This window comes from Ammospiza caudacuta, chromosome 2 (genome assembly GCF_027887145.1).
Source record: "Ammospiza caudacuta isolate bAmmCau1 chromosome 2, bAmmCau1.pri, whole genome shotgun sequence".
In the NCBI taxonomy this organism is placed as follows: Eukaryota; Metazoa; Chordata; class Aves; order Passeriformes; family Passerellidae; genus Ammospiza; species Ammospiza caudacuta.
The window spans coordinates 105,917,865-105,938,572 of NC_080594.1; the positions used below are offsets into that span (position 1 = coordinate 105,917,865).

At 39.2% G+C, this 20,708-nt stretch overlaps 2 protein-coding genes across 4 annotated transcripts in view; both read right to left on the reverse strand.

Moving 5' to 3' along the window:
• Positions 1-949: 949 nt before the first annotated feature.
• EIF1AX (eukaryotic translation initiation factor 1A X-linked) lies at positions 950-9,830 on the reverse strand. The gene is made up of 7 exons (XM_058824534.1): positions 9,665-9,830; positions 8,712-8,795; positions 7,018-7,121; positions 5,626-5,676; positions 4,141-4,222; positions 3,942-4,033; positions 950-2,313 (listed from the first exon to the last, which is right to left on the reverse strand). Exons 1-7 carry the CDS (start codon positions 9,678-9,680, stop codon positions 2,308-2,310), a joined length of 435 nt encoding a protein of 144 aa, XP_058680517.1. The 5' UTR covers positions 9,681-9,830; the 3' UTR covers positions 950-2,307.
• A 1,459-nt stretch (positions 9,831-11,289) lies between these two features.
• RPS6KA3 (ribosomal protein S6 kinase A3) overlaps positions 11,290-20,708 on the reverse strand; it is a 73,805-nt gene continuing 64,386 nt past the window's right edge. For all 3 annotated transcript variants that reach the window (XM_058800562.1, XM_058800561.1, XM_058800563.1), the window contains 5 exons: positions 18,706-18,867; positions 18,433-18,509; positions 17,242-17,359; positions 16,450-16,590; positions 11,290-15,342 (listed from right to left, as the gene is read on the reverse strand). In XM_058800562.1, the coding sequence (XP_058656545.1) occupies positions 15,220-15,342; positions 16,450-16,590; positions 17,242-17,359; positions 18,433-18,509; positions 18,706-18,867 (621 nt within the window). In that variant the 3' untranslated portion in view covers positions 11,290-15,219. The remainder of the gene's footprint in view (positions 15,343-16,449; positions 16,591-17,241; positions 17,360-18,432; positions 18,510-18,705; positions 18,868-20,708) is intronic.

The following is a 20,708-nucleotide window of genomic DNA, read 5'->3' on the forward strand; positions in this document are numbered from 1 at the left end:
AAGCCAGCTTCTTGTGCAAGCTGTTTTTCCAGCCCCAAAGGGAAAAAAGGCAATAGGGATGATATCAAGCTGCCTAGATTAGACTGTGAAGGGAGCTTTAGCAGAGGACAGAAACAAGGTGACCAAGGGTCCTCACAAAGGCAATACAGCCCAGTTTATGAGTAGAAACCTAAGGGTGTTTAGCTGGTGCACTAAGAAGAATTAATAGTTAAATAAGAAATTTCCTTAAAATGTGCGGTTTAGGTAAAGCCAGACATGAATGTGGGAGCAATGAAGACTGGAAGGAACCTCAGGACAAACCAGAACCAATTCTGACAGAGTGGCTCCATCTCTGACCCAGAGCTGCAGTCTGTGTTACACTGGGAACTGCAGGCTCCCCAAAGCAGCAGTGTGTACCTGCTTCCCCTAAGCACTGACCATGCATTTACATTTCACATCCAGAGTATCAGGTTGCAAAGTACAGTTCCCACAGTACCTGAATCTTCAGTACATGTTTTCTGCAGTTTAATCACTAACCTTCCTGCTAGTACAACTGAAAGCACACACCTCAAGAACTTTGAGAGCTTTTAACCATTTTCAGAGCTGCTTAGCCTGCTGAATACAATGAGGAAACCAATGAACTTAGGAGTGATTTATAAGCCTTATTATGAAACATTACACCATCTATGTTCCTTCACAATTGAACCTTACAGACATACAAAGACAGTAAATTCATACATTTAAGATCAGTTAAGTAAGAATGCTGTACTGGTAGTATCTTTCCCTCAATACTTACCAAGTTTTTACAACAAATAGTTAAAATCCATTAAATAATTACTTAATACTAAGGAAATGTTCTTCCTAGAGCAGGGTACCTGATCCATGTAAGGAAAATAGACACCATAATGAAAGAATAAGAGAAGACATTTTTACAAAAGCTCTGGATGTTTAAATCTCCTTAAAATACATATAAAGCAAAGAGGCCACTCTGTATTTAAAGCCATTTTGTTTTTATCTATTGGGGTAGTCACTTTACATCATACCAAAAAGACTGTATAAGGAATACAAGTGTCAAGAATCAGATCTTTATGGCACAAAAGGAATTTTTTCATTAACCTGTTTCAGAGTCGTTAAATACATTATTAAAGACAAAGACACTAAGGCTACCACAAAATAATATTTGCATGATGATGTTAGTCTTTATTCAGTTTCTCAACTGACTCCTCCAGTCTGAAGGTGGACAAGAATCTTTCCAGCAGTCTGTTTCATTGATTTATTCTGGATGAGAAGATTCTTTCTACTTTTGACACAAACTTATTTTCTTATTTATATTGTTACTCAAAGTTCACATAAGCTTTTATGTTGCACCTTACAATGTATGGAATTTCAGATTAAAATAAAACTCTACTCTTAACATAACCTTTTGTATAATGTAAAAATATTCTACATGTTTAACATATCAAGAATGTTAAGCATTTACTTTGGGGAAAACCTATTTTATGCATTTTTCAGTACAAACCCCACTGTGAAGGCTTTGCATTTGTGTCTCCCTGTTCAGTCGGGTGCCACCCAATGTTCATCATCTGCAGCTGCAGCTCAGCCACTGCAGCCTCCAAAAAATTGCAAATTTGAGATGCTGCTCACTGTTCATCTTTACTCCTCTCCCATCCCTCCCTCCACCATGGAAAATTGACATCTTGGAAATAATGAGTGTTTTTAATTATCAAAATCAGTATAAAAATAGCAGCATGCTACTAGACACGAAAAGCAGATTCATCATGCATTGTGAGCTTAAATGCAGATTTCTGCCTTCCTCTTATATTATCAAAATCTTTTTTAAAGTTAACATCAAGGCAAGGGTATAAGGACAGACACTGCATAGTATGATTTGATACTAATCTGAACTGGGTAATTTGCCTTTAATCAAAATCCATGATAATTACAGGGTAAACAATTTTTATTTCAAAATACAAGTTTAACTGGAATTGTAGTGATGAAAGCAGAAGAGGGAAAAATGCAGTCTTTTACAGCCCATGTCACTGTATCTCACTTACATCCAGAGATAAAAGCTCTAATTGGTGAAGAGACAAAATATTTGTGGCATGTCATTGAACCTTTGTGATAATCCAGCATTATCCATTTCTAAAGAAATATAAATACTTTAAAACAAACATTGAAAATAAATCCTTTTGATGTAACAAACTACACTCTTTACTGAGAATTTTCAGTCTTCTTAAAAGTAAGGGACATCACCCAAGAAATAATCGAAGTATCAATGTAGAACAATCCTTGGAGGAAAAAAGCTGGAATGTAAACCTCTGTTCCAAATTAGATCTGAAAAGCAAAAACACCACAGCATGTATTTCATCCAAGTGTATATTTCATCAATAACTTCTTTAAAGTTATTTTTACAGTTCAACAGGAGACTTCCTGAACTTAGCACAGTCCTATTTTGTCTCAGCTCATCCCCTGTTTTCTTCACACATGAACAATTGCTCCCTGCTTTTGTCCCCACCAGCCCCTGTGACAATGCTATGGTCATGCAGGTGAGCAATTCTGCATAACCACAGTACCTGCAATAAAATTATACATCACTGGAACAGCCATCCATTAGCCCATGATTCTCACAAATGAAAATAAAACCAAATTTGAGAGTCACTTCCCTAAGTAGTGACTTTCTAATCATCCTTCTGATACAAAACACAAAGGAAAGGATCCACCAAGTTCCTCCTGTTAACAATGACCTTGGAAACTGCACTTCATTCCAGATATATGATGGTGATCCTCACAGAGGTTACTCACATGTTTTCTTTACATCTTTTACCTTCTTAAAGCATGATATTAATATTTTATTGAAGAGCTGACAAAAGCTTAAAAACAATCATAGCTTCTCACTTAACCCCATACACAGATCCATTAGTGTGTAAATTTTTCCTACAGCTACTTATCTCTTTGATGTCTTACAATAGCCTCATTATTAAAAGCATGCAGTACTAGTTTTTCTAGCTTCAATGAGCTAAATCTTCAGTAAGCTCAATCACTGACAGGCCCAATGTGAAATTTTCAAAAGTCTGAAGAAAAATTCTTCAGCATTTTGATATTTTTAAAATACTTGATCTAATTAATCATATATTGATAACCTCAAAAAAGTCAGAATAATAGAAGCATTTAAAAAGAATTAGTCATATTATCAACTCAGAGAGAGGACTAAAAAGATGAAGAATTAAAGCATAATAGTATTCTTAGAGCAGTCTATCCAATTAAGTTAACTCACTGGCTCAGTAAGTTACTACTTATCCTCTCAGCCAGCTGACCCTGCACACATTCATCTCTCAGCTGCAAATTAAAGTGCATCAACTTAGAAAACATTGAACAGCAGATACCACTTCTGCAATTTACTATAAAATTTGAATCATAACAATTTTACTACTATAATTTCAGAGTGTACATGACCAATTACTCCAGTGCAGTGGTAAGCAGTAACACAAGTGACTGTGACAGTCAAGATTATGGTTAACTTTGGAAAAACTACTAGGATGCAGCTTTTTGGAGTTTTTATGTAAAGAAAAATGGAGATTTAAAACCTTTATTTTTAAAAACCAAATTCCTTAATTATTGCTGCAGTTCTGGTGGGACAGCAAGGCTGTTAAACCTAGAGGAACTGGGGGGTGTCAAATGACTGATTCTCTTTTAGGCACCTTCAGACTGCTCCCCACGTGTGTTTTAGCAGTGTGACACCAAATGTTTCATGTGTTTAGAGGCCAGCACAGGAATGACTGTAGGACAGGAGAGAGGACAGAAAGCTGGCACATGAATGCACCACAGCAATTCCTGAGGCAGTCCCTGAGAAGCAAGGCTATCCTGAACATCCATGTACTCCCTGCTGTAGAACTAACAACAACAGCTTAATGCCAAAGATGAGAGCTTCAAGCATATGATAAAAATACACATTTACTACTTACATCATCAATATCTTCATCATCATCTCCAATATCATCAAACTGGATTTCATCATCATCTCCAGGACCAAATGTGTCTGTTTCATTGATTTTAGCTATGAAGGAATTTGGAGAAGTTAAGGAGTGCACTCACACTGTGCCAAGATAGACTGAGTATTCTTATCCAACATGAACTTCCAATGTGAAGTGAAAAGATTCTTACCATGTTCTGGAAGCTCCCCATATGCTTTCAGGCTTCTGGCTTCATCTGCATTGTATTTTAGAATAACATCAGCCTTGTTATCCTAAATAAGAATTTATAAGAATGGATTAGTCATCTATGAAGGAAAAATAAAACTATTAACCTCAGCAGACTGCATTATTTATAACAACTATATTATTTACAGTGGATTAACACCTATAATATTTACAGAAGAACATCTTTTTCTTCCTTCCCCTCCAGTTCCCTTAAATGTGAAGTAAACACATTGGAGTATTTTCATTTCTTCTGAATGATAACTTAATTATCTCCAATTATAAGTAATTTATAAATCCACTGAATGGTTTGGATTGGAAGGGACCTTAAATATCATCTACTTCCAACCCCCTGCCATGGGCAGGGACACCTTCCACTAGACCAGGGCACTCAATCTGGCATTGAACACTGCCAGGGATGGGGCATCCACAACTTCCTTGGGCAACAAGACAAAAGAGAGTTTGAGACCAATGAGAAATGCTGAGTATTCAATAACTTGACAAGCTCAGTTTCATGCCTTTGAACTTAACCTTTCTTCAGACAACACACATAGTGAGGTGTTGAGGTCAATCAGGAATCACAGAATGACTGGGTTGGAAGAGACCTTTAAGAGACTCATGGAGTCCAACCCAGCCCTAACACCTCAACCAAACCATGGCACCAAGTGCCACATCCAGTTTTGTTTTAACACATCCAGGGATGGTGACTCTGCCACCTCCCTGGACAGGCCATTCCAGTACTCTATCACTCTTTCTGTAAAAACTTCTTCCTAATATTCAACTTATATTTCCCTTGGCGAAGTCAAATCCAAAAAATTCCTAGTTTTAAGTACTTTATTATATACAGTAAGTGACAGTATCTTAAATGTTTTATAAACCTAATGCACATTTCAGAAGCAGAACCTATCTTCAACAACTGCTGACAACACAAACATTCATGAAAGGCATTCACCTAATGAAAACCTGATAATTGTTTCCCACTACTGTTTATATTATGTAAAGTTACACCACTCCATTTTTGGAAATTTTATTACAAATTAATTAGTGATTAATTTCCCTCTTTAGGGAAAAGCCTAAACATCAAAATTCTGATTACCAACAATTCTAATTATCACAATAACATGTTTGGTACTTGACTCCATCTCCTTTTGCACCATAGGATGCAAGCACCAAACAGCTACATCTGGAAAAAAAACAGGTCAAGCTTGATGACAATAAGTACCTTCACTCACAAAGTCTCAGGGTGCAATTTAGAAGAACAAGTCAAACCAGAATTTGTCTACTCATTACAATCTTTCTGTAGTACAAGGAAACTAAAAATCATGATTTAGCATAACTAAATACAAATGCAAAGTTAGACAGGAATTTCCTCACAACACCTGCTGTAATTTAACAGTAAATAAAGATACTTGTAAGATACTCCTTATAGTGGCATATTATACTGGATTTTTACCTGGTAGTCTCTTAAGCCAATCAATATAATATCAGATGTATTTATCCAGACCTGAAGGAGAAAACAAGTGTTACAAAAATTCAACTTCTGCTGTATAACACAAGAACCAAACTGCACACTTAGATTTACAGAGAGACAAACAATTCACTACAGCCACTACCTTCATTTTCTAACCAGAATGCCAGAAATATCCAATTTAATGTTTTAACAGCAAATCCAAGGTCATAAATACTCATAGTCATTTTTACATGTTATGGAGCTATTACAGGGTAATCAAAGTTCTCTGAAGAGCTTCTATCCAACAGGGTGTTTCCTAAGCCTTAACATCTGAGAAAACAGAAGGAATGCATCAAGGCACCAGTCATGAACTCTGTGAACTGAGCTCCTCAATGGCACAAATTAAAGAAAAACTAGATGAAGGGGGTGATGGACAAGAACAGTGAAGAGCACAAGAAAATGTACTGAGTTATTTCTAGAAACTATGTTAACCAGAAATCTGCATAAGAGGATATTCTTTTAAATGCACAGGGTGGTTCTATGTGGGTTCACATCTGCTTGATTTTTTTTGGAGACTGAACTAATTTCAGTTGGAATTTCCTTTCTTTTAAATGTAAGGAATAGTTAAGTGGTGCTTTTTGTGCAAGAAATTAATTCTGCAGCACTTAGTGTTTATTTATGCACATTCTCCACTACCTTCAACAGTTTCTTGCAGGCAACTATAGCACTGCTTACACTGATCCCAAGACACATGCACTCAGGTCTGTCCAAAAAATGGAACAATCCAGAATGAAGACAGTGAATGTCTGCTTCCACTGGAAACAGACTGAGGGACCGCCTCCTTACCATACACCAGCAGAGGACAGGAACAGGTAACACCTAACAAGGGCCAGAGGGGACACCATCTGAAGAGGGCAAAGTTAAGAATGCAAACACTTATCCCTGAAGGTACAAATCTTTGCACACTAGCTTCCAACAGAAATATTTTGGGAACTGATGAAGTGGACAATGAAACAATGGAATTGGAGGTGTATTTTCTAAATAGTCACCAAGCTCCCCATCTGCAATTAGGGAGATTTTTAGTATTTTATATATGGATTATTTTCTAGAGTATGAAAAGCTTGTATTTCATAAGCAGCCAAAAACCTTCCCCTGAGAAATGCGCATGGAAAGGCACCCCTTCAACTGTGAGCTTCACCCAAGAGCCAGAGACTGCCTACTCTTCTGCCAGCAATGGAAGCAGGAGGACAGACCAGTTTACTATAAAAAAAAAGTAGTTTAAAATATTAAGTGCAGTAGAAATATTTGTTTTTGTAACAAGCTGCATATGCAAATTTTTACAATTACATGTGATGCATAACATCACTGTTTCCTATTGCAATGCTTCAGAATTACCTTTTTTCTTAGCTTCCCTCTAATGTGACATAACCTCTTCACACCATCAAAACATAATGCCTCCAGTCTTCCATTGCCTAACATCTTGATCACCTGGGCATATTCTGAAAGAGAGGGTAACATATAGAAACACAGAATCATTTAGGCTGGAAAAGATCTGTAGGATCAGCAAGTACAGCTATTAATCCAGCAGTTAGTCCACCAAGTCATGTCCCAAAGTGCCACAGAGCAAAACTTCTGAACAAACCCAACTTCAAGATACAACCAATAACTTTTCCACTGTAACCCAAATCTGCTGTAATATTTTATCAAACATGAACTGCTGACAGCAGCTTCAAGCACCCACACAGGCTGCTGAATGTATCACAGTTTTGTATCACTGTTGATGTTAACATTTTCAACTACTGCTCCTTCTTGGTTGCATCCACCCTTTGGTTCCCTCTCAAATGCTTGCTACAGAAAGTCTCAGAGCTACTGAGTCACACTCACTCAGAGTATGAAAGTACATGACAACATCACAGCACCTGTCTTAAGGGACAACACCTCAGTGCTGTCACCGAGGCAGAGAAAGCTGCATGCCCTGTACAGCACCCTCTGAGACTCTGAATCCCTCTTGCAGAGGCTCTGGGACACCACCCTCTGTCCTTGAAAGGAGAGAACCCTTATCAGACACTGTCTGCAAGGCAAACAGCAGACCTCAGTTGAGGTCTGTGAGGCACCTCTCTAACCCCACCCTCATCTCTTCACCTTGCATTTCATCTCCCTTACCAAGCTGCAAAAAATCACATACTGGAGAACTTCACACAAATTGGACAGTGCAATGAACCAGGAGACTGTTCATAACTGAGAATAATGTTTCATTAAATAGATTTTGCTTGGGAGATGTAAAGGATCTTAAGCTTCAGACGTACATAAAAATAAACTCCTTTTCTGCTTACAACCAACACAAAACACCAGAAATTTGTTCAGTGGCACTTCTACAGTGATTTAAATCAGTACCCTTCCCATACTTCTAACAAACACACTGATTAACTGGTTACTAGGAAAGCACTCACATTATGTGAGCAACCACCAGAGTGTGACACACAAGGCAGGGTGAGCTGAAAGGGAGGTGAGCTCACTGTCACCAAAGGCAGGGCAGATGGGAATCCAGTCATCCCCCATGAACTCTCCTGTGCCTCACTTCACCACACAGCATCCCACTTGCTGCTCCTGCTTTAAAAACTGCCAGACTTCAGCCCAGGAGCCAAGTGAAGCAGACCATCAGGGGACAGAACAGTGAGATGAGCTGCTCTGCCATCGGTTTGGGGAGCTCAGTGAAGGGTCCAAGAGATGTTAGAGTCCATACAGAACAGAAAGTGGGACTGTGCATCCCAGGGACAATTACTGGCAAAACTGAACCACTTATGCTAAGCCAGCTGCTCATAGACCCTCACACAAAGCTATCAAGAGGTTTCTAGGAAATGTTTAAGTGCTGTTTTACACAGAGCATGCACTAAGGTCAAGAAGAGGAAAATGTCATTCTTAACCAGTGAAGATATTGGAAATTCCCCTCCCCCTACTGTCTTTCTCTTACATTCAATATGCCATTTGGAATTCAAATATAACCCCAATAAGAATACCTCTCTCTATTCTGTCACTTACAGTATGTGACTGAAAACAATGACATTGCCACACTACAGTTAAAAACTCACCTTGCCCATCTTCTTTGAAGACCAGTTCTCTTTTTTCTGATTCATTCTCATTCTTACCTCGTCGCCTGTTTTTACCTCCTTTGCCTAAATTAAGTGGGAGAAGAAAAAGCAGGTGTTACTGTCTCTAGATACGAGTGAAAAAAGCCAGACTTATGGAGATTTTTATGCTTGTACTCTATATGTCAATTTTAAATATCCCACCCAGATCTAGATTTTTTGCTTACTTTTAAGTCTAAATTTTTATCTGGGTGGTAACAAAGTAATTAAACATCAGACCCTCCACTGTTTAAGCTGTCCTGGTTGCTCTAGAGTGACAGCAGCCTTCAAAATGATTTTCACAAGATGGCCATTTTCAGTTTCTGTGATCCCTGCTACCAAATACCTCAGAAATAGCGGTGGGATAGCCTGATGCACGTAATCTTCAAGAGCAGATGGATAACTTCAGTTACTGTGCTGCTGAAATCCCTGAAATACTCAAGAGGAAGCTTACCCTCCGAGTGAAGCAACCCCTTTTAAAAGGCACACACGTGGCAACAGGATTAGATGCTCTTCACGAAGAGCATAAGAGCAGCCCATACTCGCCCCGCTGTTAAAATCTGCTGCTCCCTTTCATCACGGTTTCTGCGTTTCTTTCCGGAGTACGAAAGAAGGGAAGCGGCAGCAGCTGCCCAGCGAGGGCACGGAGGGGCCCGGCCGCCTTCCCGGCAGGGCCGCTCTTGACAAGCGAGCCGCGGGCAGGGCCTCCCGCTCCCGGCCGGGCCTCAGCGGCCTCCGGAGCGCGCCCGGCAGGCGGGACCGGCCCGGGACCCGCCGGGCTGCCGCGAGGGCCCCTCCGACCGCGGGCTCCGGGCTCCGGCGGCGCCCACGTGAGGGGCGCCCGGGCCTGCCCTGCCAGACCGCGCCCGGCCCCGGCCGCGCCGCCGCGGGCCCGGCGGAGGAAAAGGGCGACTCACCTTTATTCTTGGGCATGGCGCCGAACGCTCCGCCGCGGAGGGGCTGCGGGAGGGGCGGCGGGAGGGGCTCCGGGCGGGGGCGGCGGTTCGGGCTCGGCGGCGGCTCCGGGCGGGACCAGCGGCGGGGCCGGGGCTGCGCGGGCTCGTGCGCTGCGCTCCGGCCGCTGCGCCGAGCCGACCACAGCGCCCCCCCGCGGCACGGCGGACTCTGGCGGCGCAGGACGCGCCCAGGGCCCGCTCCCCGTGCCGGCCCCGCGAGCGGCCCCGGGAAGGGCCCCGCGAACGGCCCCGCCTGGGCACTGCCGGGCGTGCTGGGGTGCAGTGCAAGGAAAAGGAGCAGGAGGAGCTGGCAGTGCGCACCCAGGCAGCCCCGGACACCGCACAGCGCTCGGGGGCAGCGGTGTCAGGATAACTCCTTCCAGTACCCGCAGTACCTGCCAGGAAAGATGGGGCAAGACTATTTACAGGCGTTCGTAGTGACGGAACAAGGAGGAGTGGGTTCAAATTGAGACAGTAGGTTTAGATGAGACATTCCGAAGAAATTCTTTACTGTGCGGGTGCTGAGGCATTGCACAGGCTGCCCAGAGAAGCTGTGGGTGCTCCATCTCCGGAGGGGCTCAGGGCAAGGCTGGATGCGGCCCCGAGCTTCTGCTCTGCTGGGAGATGTCCCTGCCACGGCAGGAGATGGGAATCAGATGATTTTCAAGCTCCACTCCAAGCCAAATTATTCTATGATTCTGTAAATCAGAGGGTACGAAGGTGAGGAAGGCTGACAGCAGGAGCTGTGGTATACCAGCCCCCCTTTCTGCCTTTGCAGTTTCTGGAGGTTTACAAATGACCCAGTCTACTTGTAAATAAATTAAAAAATGTTTTTTAGGCAGGCAGCATAAAGCCTTGTGTGAACAAAGGGCCACAACTATGGAGACTTCTGATCCCAGGTATGAATTTCACCACGGAAATCACAAGTACCCTTGCCCCATATCCATGCCAAACCTCTCCATGTTACCTGATGCCTTTCTTCTGGTACACTTAGCAAAACCTCTGGCAACATTCTTCACAATTCCTCTATCACAATTACTGTAATGTTTTGTACACTATGCAACCTTTGAAAATCTCTCATCTTTTCCAGGTTGCAAAGTTAAAAAGAATCACAGCTGTAAGCTTCCAAGTTGTATGAGCTGCCAAAACATAGGCTTGTTGTTTATGGAGTGCTTCTGCATATACCATTATGTTTCAAATGTTTACAAAGTGAATTAATTATCCAACACGCCCATATTTTCAGTGTCCAGAGCAATGCAGGCACTGCAAATGTTATTTAGCAGCCTCCCATTAAGTGGTACTTTAGAGTTGACTGGAACCTGACAGGATCTTTAAATACAATATCCTTGCACTGTGGTCTTGTTGTGTGTTAGATCAGGTCTATAAGCACCAGCAGAACAGGAGTTTTTCCTTTGTCTCCATGTTTGCTTTCCTCAACATGCTGCAATGTCAGGACACTGGCTTTTTACAAACCCTTTCTGGCTGGCAAAGCACACTCAGTGTGCTGTGAAGGTAGTTCAGAGCTAGTGATGAACAAACAATGACTTTTGTAACTGGTCAGAACAAATGACTACACAAAACAACCCTTTAAGATGTTTCAAAGTTTATTCATAGTAGAAATTTCAATTTCTTTTGAAGACTACAAAACCTGCCATTAGACAGGAAAACAAGCAATGATACTTTCCAAAACTGTTCATAGTTACATCTGGAACAGTTTTAATTACACATTAATAGCATGATTGGAACATCTCTTAGATCAGACTCTGAATAAAACAATCATTTAAAGTATTCAGTACAATTAATTTTTTTTTAACTAGCATTTCATTCTATGACAGCAGTGCCAAGCATCTAACAGATGCTATTGTAATGGTCTAGAACAAGGTACAATACCACTGATTTCCTGGAACAGTACCTTAGACTCACATGCCATGCTGAGAAAACTAGTATAAAGTATGATTGTATAGAATCGTAGAAAAATATTTTATCTGTGATTTTGTAATTTTTTAAAAATTGTTTAAGTCGACTTCCCCCCCCCAACTAGGTTGCAAAATAATTACATCCCTCATAAGTACACCTTCCCTTTGATTAGGTCAAGAGTATCAAGATAAAGCTAATCATTTACATCATTTTCATAAGTGAAAATTCATCTATGAACCACTGCTGCTTAGTAAGGGCCAGCACACTTTGAATCCTTTCCTTCCAGTAATAGAAAAGCACAGCTTTAATTGGTAACACCACATTTACAAAAGCAAAACACACACACACATAAATCCCAGACACAGTTAATCTATTTTCTTATGGCCTTGTCTCTTCAGAAAAAAAGTTTTAACTATTTGTTTGAAAAACTCCTTTTAAGTTTTACTCAATGTTATAGTTATTATGAACACAGAACTTTGCCATTACTGGCCATAGATGGCATTTAATGGGTATTGCAACTTCACTCTTCCCTCTGTTCCCTCATGCTCTCAAGCACAGTAAATGGTAATTTCACACTAAACAAATTAAAAACAAACCATGGTCAACACAGAAAAATTCACCTGTATCTGCATTCTCTTTTCATCCTCTATGACTCTCTGAGTCACTTGCTATGCCTTGCAGACCAAGCAGCAGTCCAGCAATGCATGTACACAGTGTGTCATAAACTCACATTCTAACAGAAAAGTGCTGAGACTCAGAGAAGCATTATGTGGATTTCTTTACAGGTTATAACAACTGCAGCTATAAAAACAAAGAAAAAAGTGGAAGTCATGAACATGGATCCAAACCAGGAAGTAAGGTACATAAACCCTGCCTGGCTGTAAAATACACCTCCCTGATTAGGCAGGCCCTTTATACCTTGGTTTAGAAAGTAACTTCAAAATATAGGATCTAGACTTCAACACATTCAGCTTAGGGTGTGCTAAATTTTTGTGTTTTGCTACAATTTAAAATGTTCATCCTCTGCTGATATATATACATGACTTAAAAGCAACATTTGTAAAGTCTAGACTAAATTAACAGCTCACTTGAGAGTGTAGATACATAAAATGCAGGAGTTGACTTTGCCTCACTATTTGGCTAATGAGCTTGAGGACCACAAAATAAGGCTACAATAAAACTACTGAAAGTATTTTTATATTATTTTAATATGGATATTGACAATAGTGAGGCAGCTCAACACTTCCTCTTTTTGGTCTGTTCTTTGCCAGGTACCTATATACACACACTGAACAGAGCAGGAACTCCTTCCTGAAGTGAAATGTTATTACTGACACACTGGCAAGTACTGCCATCCTTTTATTTCAACAGTATTTTAATTATTTGGTTGACTAGATATGATAATCTTCTAATTAACACCTTGAAAGCCACCAGAAAGTACAGTTTCCAGATTTTGAGAAGCCTGATTTAAAACTGCTCACAGAGCTGAAAAATACATTTTTTGAGAGGTAAGGTTTTACTAAATTCCTCTGGAACTGCTGACACTGTCAAAAAAAAAAAAAAAAAGATGGCCTTTTTCTGCCTCTACTTAAAAATGTTTCTTGAAGGAAGGGTAGATGCATCTGTACAGCTAAAGGGAACTTCAATGTTAGAGCACCAAGTAAGGGAAAAATACTGTTTGCTTGGGAAGAGCTGTGTTTTCAAACTTCTGAGAGCTAGGCTAATTAAGAATCCTTGTTTATAAAACCAATTTCTTCACAATTATATAATGGATTAAATATTTAGCAAAATTTTAAGTGGGATCCTTTGCAGATCTAGCAAAGGAAGCTTCCCCAAGGAACTAAAAAATTCTGGCAGAAGAAACACTCCCATCCAGAGCAAATCTCTGGTGTCATAAAAATGATTGTTTCTTTCAACAAATCACTGATGATTTCAGGGAAATAGGCCAATTAATGAGCATAAAAGAAAGTTAATTCCACTAAGCCAAGAAAATACCTTCTTATGCAAAACACAAAATTGCATTGTTCACCAACAGCCATTCACCCAGATCTGCATTTTATTAAAGCTAGAATTCCCAATAGTCATTTCATATCTGGAAGGACTTTACACAGCCTGTAATTTTGGTGGAATGGAACACTCACTGTATTCAAACACATTCCAGTGCCCTTCTCATTTGGGAAATTTCATCTTTTCAAGACAAGCCATCAAGATGGGCCTTTAATTACTTTAGATACCAAGAGGCCAAAAATATTAAAAATTTATACCAGTATTTAAAGTGAGTCTTCCACCCTCACTACCAACTCACGTTCATCTGTGGAAAAGTGAGAATGTTCCCTTTGAATGGCTTCATCTTACCTGTCTGGGATGACACTACTTTCATGGTAAATTAGAATGATCCTTTGCTAACCAAACAGATCTTTATGTCCTGCCCCTCATTTTGCTTTTGAAGTCAATTAAAATTATCAGAAAGTAATTGACAGAACATTACATCCATCAGTTTTGCAGCTGCAATGAATGCAGTTTAAGTCTACTCTTTGCAGGCTGCTACTTATTAGTGACCAATATGTTTTGCTTTATCTTCAAATGTTGCCTTTCTTCTATAATGCCAACATTCATTCACTGAACAATTCCTTAAACAAAAGTCATAGAATACAGATAAAATATTAACAATGGGTTATAAGAATAAACCATATAGAAATGTCCTCTATCAGAAAGTATTTAGCAATAATTCCTGAGTCCAGAGATTAGATGGGAGAGACTAAAAGTGAGGGGAGGGGTAACAAAAACAGTGAGATATGGAGCAAGTTATCTTTTCTCTGGGTTACATTACCTATAGGATATATAGTATGGTGAGAGATTCATTGTTTACATTTTATAACGTGACATGTGGCATCAAAAACACAGAAATGTAGAAAAGACATAGGCAAGGAAAACTACTTATCCATAGTATTACATTCAGTAGCTGTTTAACAGTCAGGCTTCTTTTAGAGCTGTCCAACAATACTGATTAATCCAGGTGCACTGTTTAATCAGACTTACTTGTCATAATGATTAATAATATCTAAGTAAAACAAGGCATGTATACATTAAAGAAAACAGCACGGAAATGTACTGCTTGTGAACTGTTTACAAAAACATACAAAATGTTGGATGGCACAATGTATAGTGCTAATATAAACAGATTGTTTAAGCTAAGTGCTTAACATAAATTGTCCATCTCGGCCTGTAACAAAGAATATTTTAGGGGACAAAAATAATATTCCTTATAAAAATAATGCTATGTGGTGCAGAGTGCTTTATTCAGTGTATTTTTGACAGAGGTGGCATTTGTAATTCTTCTGGTTTACGCAGTCGCGAACACGGTAATTTTCACTGTCTCCACTTGTCACTCCATTTGCAGCTCCAGTAAGATCAGTAACTTGCCATCAACAGTTTAAAGCGAGAGTAGATGAAAGCATAGCAGCAGCAGGAGCAGCAGCATTATAGGTACCAGCTGGGACAGAGTGTGCTTGCAGGTATCTGTCAGATATGTGCTACCTGTCGCCATGAGTTGTGCTATCATCTTATGCCGTGGTACCAAGTGTCTGCTTGAGGTCATTTCACAGGGCTGTTGAGGTAATTTTTTTAATACCTCTCCTCTGAGCAAGAGTGGAACGGCCAACTGGCTCCAAAACTGGTGACTGATTACGATTCAAAGCAGAGTAAGTTGCTGCCATTGCACCCTGGGCAGAGAGGAAAAGAACAGTAAGAGTATGTTGTGACTGATGCACACACTACAGCAGTGCTAAATGCAAGAAAATGAACAGGTTTCAACTTTCAGCCTATTTTCATCTACAAAACAGAAACATACTACTGCATTACTCAAGTCCTAGCAGTGCTAGGAGTGAGTTTTTTAGGGTAATAAACAGTTTTACATTGCTTGGAGTCAAACCCAGAAGGTATAAGCTAGGTTGCCAAATTAAGTTCTATCCCTATGTTGTGTGAAAGAGCTGGGGAATGAAATCCCATTGGCAGACTGTCTCTGCTTATCACTTACATAACCATTTCAGTTTCCAACAAAATATTTAAAAATCACCCACAGTATTCAGCACATAAAATTAATTTAAAAAAGATTTAGAAAGTTGTGAGCTGAGGGATAGAACTCCCCACTTCCCATTTGTGTTTTGGATGCTAGAACTTTTTAATAGCTGACTCAGAGTGTTAATTATATTCTTCAGACCTGTTTTATGTTGCACAAGAGATTCTTGAAAGTAGGACTGAAAACAAGGTTGAATACAAAGAAGTAGAATTCAATTATTTTTTATTTTCCTCTGCTTATTCAAAGTAAAAAAGTTCCAGGTTGTTTCAGACACGGTGGAGAAGTGTGATACTATAGTAATTAACACTGCCGTTTTGACTTCAGCTTTTACTGTGATCAAAAATTATTCTGTTTTCCTTCAGTTACTGGCAAGTACCCCCCCGAAACTGTAAAGTTAGCAAACGATTTTACAGCTCCTCTATAGTCATCAGATATTTTTCACTTGGAGAAGAATGATTTAAGTTGGTTTCTAAAAGCACTTAAACCTTCCAGTGTAAGTAAGCCCAATAGATTTCAAACACAAGAAAATTAAATTTTTTTCAAATGTATTAGATTTATCACCTGTAAGTGGTTTCACATTAAATCCTATTACATATTCCAAGTTCATTTTATGTCTTAGTGCAACATCCACTTGTAACAACTTTTTCACAGTACTTAGAAGACACCCATGCCACCCCCAGTCTTAAAAACAAAACCCCTTTTGTTTACACTGATTTTGGCTAAACAGCAAGCTGAAAAAATACCTGCTTACCTTCACTAAATGGGGAGCATCCTGCCTGTTCAGCTGGTATTGAGGCAACTGGTCACAGTGAACTATCCAGGGGTGACTGAGAACTTGGGCTGCAGTCAATCTTTGATGAGGGTCAACATGAAGCATTTTGGAAACAAGGTCCTGTCAACAACGGCCAATGGAAATAACAGCAGAATTTCAACTTTAAAACAGACTAATAGTTCAAACTATAAAAGATTCTAGAGGTATAAAAATTATGTTCATCATGGCAGTTTAAAACAAGTGAAAAACCACCCAGCAATGCTAACAGTGTAACACAAAAGGAAAGTGTCCAATTAAACACGGAAAATGTTAGCATTTGAAGCATCCATATAAAAGGGGCATAAAGGATATTGCACACTGAGGTTCAGAGTCTATTTGCTGTCAAAAACAGAATTATCAAAAATGTAATACTTCATTGATTTTCATTTTTGAAAGTCATGCTTCCACATGGAGTTTTATCAAAGCACTCCTCACCATGGATAACTGTGTGTGTGAACACTGATAGAACACACGATTTCTAAGGACAGCTCTTAAGTGCTACAGTGTAAGTCACACCTGTTCTTTCCTCCTACATGCAAGTGACTGCTGAAACATGAACAGCTCAAAAACAGGAAACAAAATTCTAGGCACATAAGGGATTAGATCAGTATTTTAATATAACAATGAGAGGAACTTTGCCAATCATCTCTGATACAACATATACATTATAATCAACAATGTTACATTGCAATCCATCCCTGATTCCCCAAGAGAAAAAGCAAATATACTTGCCTTAGCTGTGTCTGAAACACTGTTCCAATAACCACCACTGAGGGAGAACTTTCCACTTCCTATTCGGGCCAGAATCTCCTCAGGGGTGTCATCAGGACCATTTGCAAAAGGAGTGTAGCTATTTAACCAAACAAATTCAATGTTAGCAACTTTCATAACCTAGGTCTCAGTATTATAAATCTGACTGCAAGTTCAACATAATTATAGGCAACAAACAGTCAAACAGTTGTAAAAATAATTTATTTAACATATGAAAATACATGGCACTGACTATCTGTGCGGCACAGATGTGTTCTTATTGCATGTATTTCCTCTGTATCTGGTCTGAAAAGCAGATTTTTCCTATAGCAGTTCAAATACTGGTGGTTCCTGAATTACAGAAAGTATTCCTTAAGCTTTCATAATTTAGTGAAGTACTAAAACAATCCATTCTGTTGTAAATCTAAATGTCTGAGAAAGAATGACTGCTGGTTTAATGCCACAGGAAGAAAGGTGCACCAGTTTTCCTTGCCTGACTATACATATTCTTGCTATCAGAATGTCCCCAACCAAAAAAGAGATTCACTTAAAACACAGCATGTTTGTCATTTATTTTAAAATACAAAAATCTTTGATGACGTTAACACTTAACCAAAGTGGCAATCTGAATAACACAGCATAAAAAGATAGTTGCTATTGAATCTGCTAAATAGACATTATTTTGAACTCCTTGTACCATAGTTGAAATCCTTATAAGCTTTTATACAATTAATTTCTGTTGCATATACAAATGCCTTTCTATTGCATTTATTATATTCTAACTGCATCACTTCAAACATTCAGTGGCTGGATTTTGCACACAAACATGCTTTAATGCATTGTAATTGTATTTGCAACTTATATTTTCTTCAATATATATGCTGCTTAATCTGTCTTTTAATTTTCACATGAAACAATAAATTTTTACTGCAAAATCACCTTTAAGCAGAAATTAAAACCCTAAAATAGAGGAGACAATAGAAGCAAAGATTTTTTCACATCAGTCCCTTAAAACTTGGATTTTACTGAAGGCAAAGCATATTCTCAACCCCCAAAGATGAGATTAAGCACTGCTTTGATAGAAACATCTGTAACAATGGGCCTAAATTTATTACTGGTTTTGTTTGCATTGGTTTGGTATTCTACAGCAAAGCAAATTATAATCACCCTTACCCAGTGAGCATGGTATAAAGCAGAACACCAAGGCTCCATATGTCACATGCAGCGTCATAACCTTGCCTCTTTAAAACCTGAGGGAGACAAATATTTTTTTGGAAAAAAAATGCTTAGCAATGCTTTGATTATGCTATAAAAATGGTAAAATTTCAAATTTTTACTGTTTACAGAGTGATTCTACTTGTTACATAAGAGCAACAACAAAAAATCCATTTAGCAAAAAAATCCCAGTAAAATCTATCAAGGCATATAAACTATCCTGGGTTTTACCTCTGGTGCAACAAAATTTGCTGTGTAACATGGAGTCATCAGAAGACCATTTTCTGCTCGCAGTTGTTTTGCAAAGCCAAAGTCACAAATTCTAATTGATTCTGGATTACCAGATTCATCAACATAAAGAATATTGCTAGGCTTCAGGTCTCTGTGAACAACCTAAGAAAAAAAAGAAACCATTAAATACAGTGAGCTAAACACATGAAAAGCTTTTTATTTTAATTGACAATTTTGATACTTAATTTTAAGTCTCCCATCAGCATGCTCAGTTTCCAGAGTTCCAGCTTCCACCAACAGCTGCAGTGTTTTGATGCTCCATGATGTCTGGAGCAAAGAAATTCTAATTTGGAAACTCTTAACTGTAAAACCCCCTCCCGACATCCCTGCCACCCTAATTTATTTGTGCAGACAGTTCCAGATGTCTCTTCTAATGGTTGAATAATGTATTTCTTTTTTAACATGCATAACTACCAGGCTCTTTAAATCAGAACCTTTGGTTTCTATTATCTTTTGGAGTCAGGGATGCCCATAGCTGCTGATGTGCCACCTTGCTATGTAACCACAGACTAGTTACTAATGGAGTAACTCTGTATTCCATTCTCTTCATTCAGACAGTCTGAATTAATCTCAGAAAAACACTTAAAGCCTGATTAAGAAGGAATAATAATAACAACAACAACAACCCAATGAAGTATCAAAGGGTATTCTCCAAGTACCAAAAAAGCCTGTACTGGTTCCCAAGGGTCCGCTTTTGCAGGGACTCAAGATGTAAAATGCTTGACAATACTGGAGAAGCTGCCATGTTCTGGCAGAATTTAAAGCTATGTGATAACAAGCCTTAACAAAACCTGGAATGCACAAGGACAGTCTTTGAAATCAGATGACCTGCTATATTTTCTTCACAAGATTAGACAGCCTAAAGCCTCCAGAGACTTTGCTCTTTGTAAAGAACAGGGTATATACCACTGTAAGGCAGCAGAGTGGATCTAAGTGTCCTCCTTTAAATATTGAAGCATAACATGAGGGCCTTTATCTTCCTTGTTGTGCTGTGTGTTTCATTAATGTTAAACACAGCTTTTCATGGTTAAATTGAAACAGAAGAGATTGTGAAATAATCACATCAGAACAAAAAGATACCCCCAGACTTCTGCAAGTAAGTGACATCTAGAAATTAGAAGCTCAACACACTCATCCAAACCTATCAGGGTTTCAGGAAAGCGGTATGAGACCAAGGGGTAAGAGTGCAGAGGGTCATGCACATTGCAAAGCCATTTAACACATTAAGTCTATTTAGCAGAGACTTCTCCAGCATGCAAATCCTATGCAATTCTCAGATTTAACAAACCAAGTACCTAAAAGTATGGAAATAAGCACCCTGTAAGCTGAAATATACAAATGATATTAAAGAATTTGACTGGAAACAGGGGTGTTAAGGGGAACACCCTGGCCTGAGATGTCAGTGTATGAGAGAATCAGTTCCTGATTGCCCTCAGTTTTTACCTTTTTTCCCTAATAATAAGTGAAACAACCTTTACTGCTCCAAGAGGCAAATAAAAATAAAAAACAACCAGTTTTAGTCTTATTGATGATCTGGGAGGGTTTTGAAAGAGATTCTAAAAGGGGTAGAAAGGAAGAAGTGAGCAATGGAAGCAGCACAGAGCTGAGGATTTGGCAGTTTCTAGAACAGTCTGCTTGAGTTGTATGCTTTTTTTGCAAGAAGGGGAAGCAAGGCTCAAGTAGGAGGACAAGTAAGTGTAACAGTGCTGCTCAAATTAAAACACTACTTCCCAAGCAACCAGAATGTTTATGTCAAAGAATAAGTGAAACACCTTCCTATGTTAAGCTGTTTTCCCAAAGGTAAATTTCCATGAGGAAACTCTTCCTGGAAGGGTTGTGGAGACTACACACAGATGCAGAGACTGTCAAACCAGATATTACCTAATACCATATTCAAATAAGCTCCTCCAGTGTCCAAAGGAGTTTCAACAGGAAAATCCACT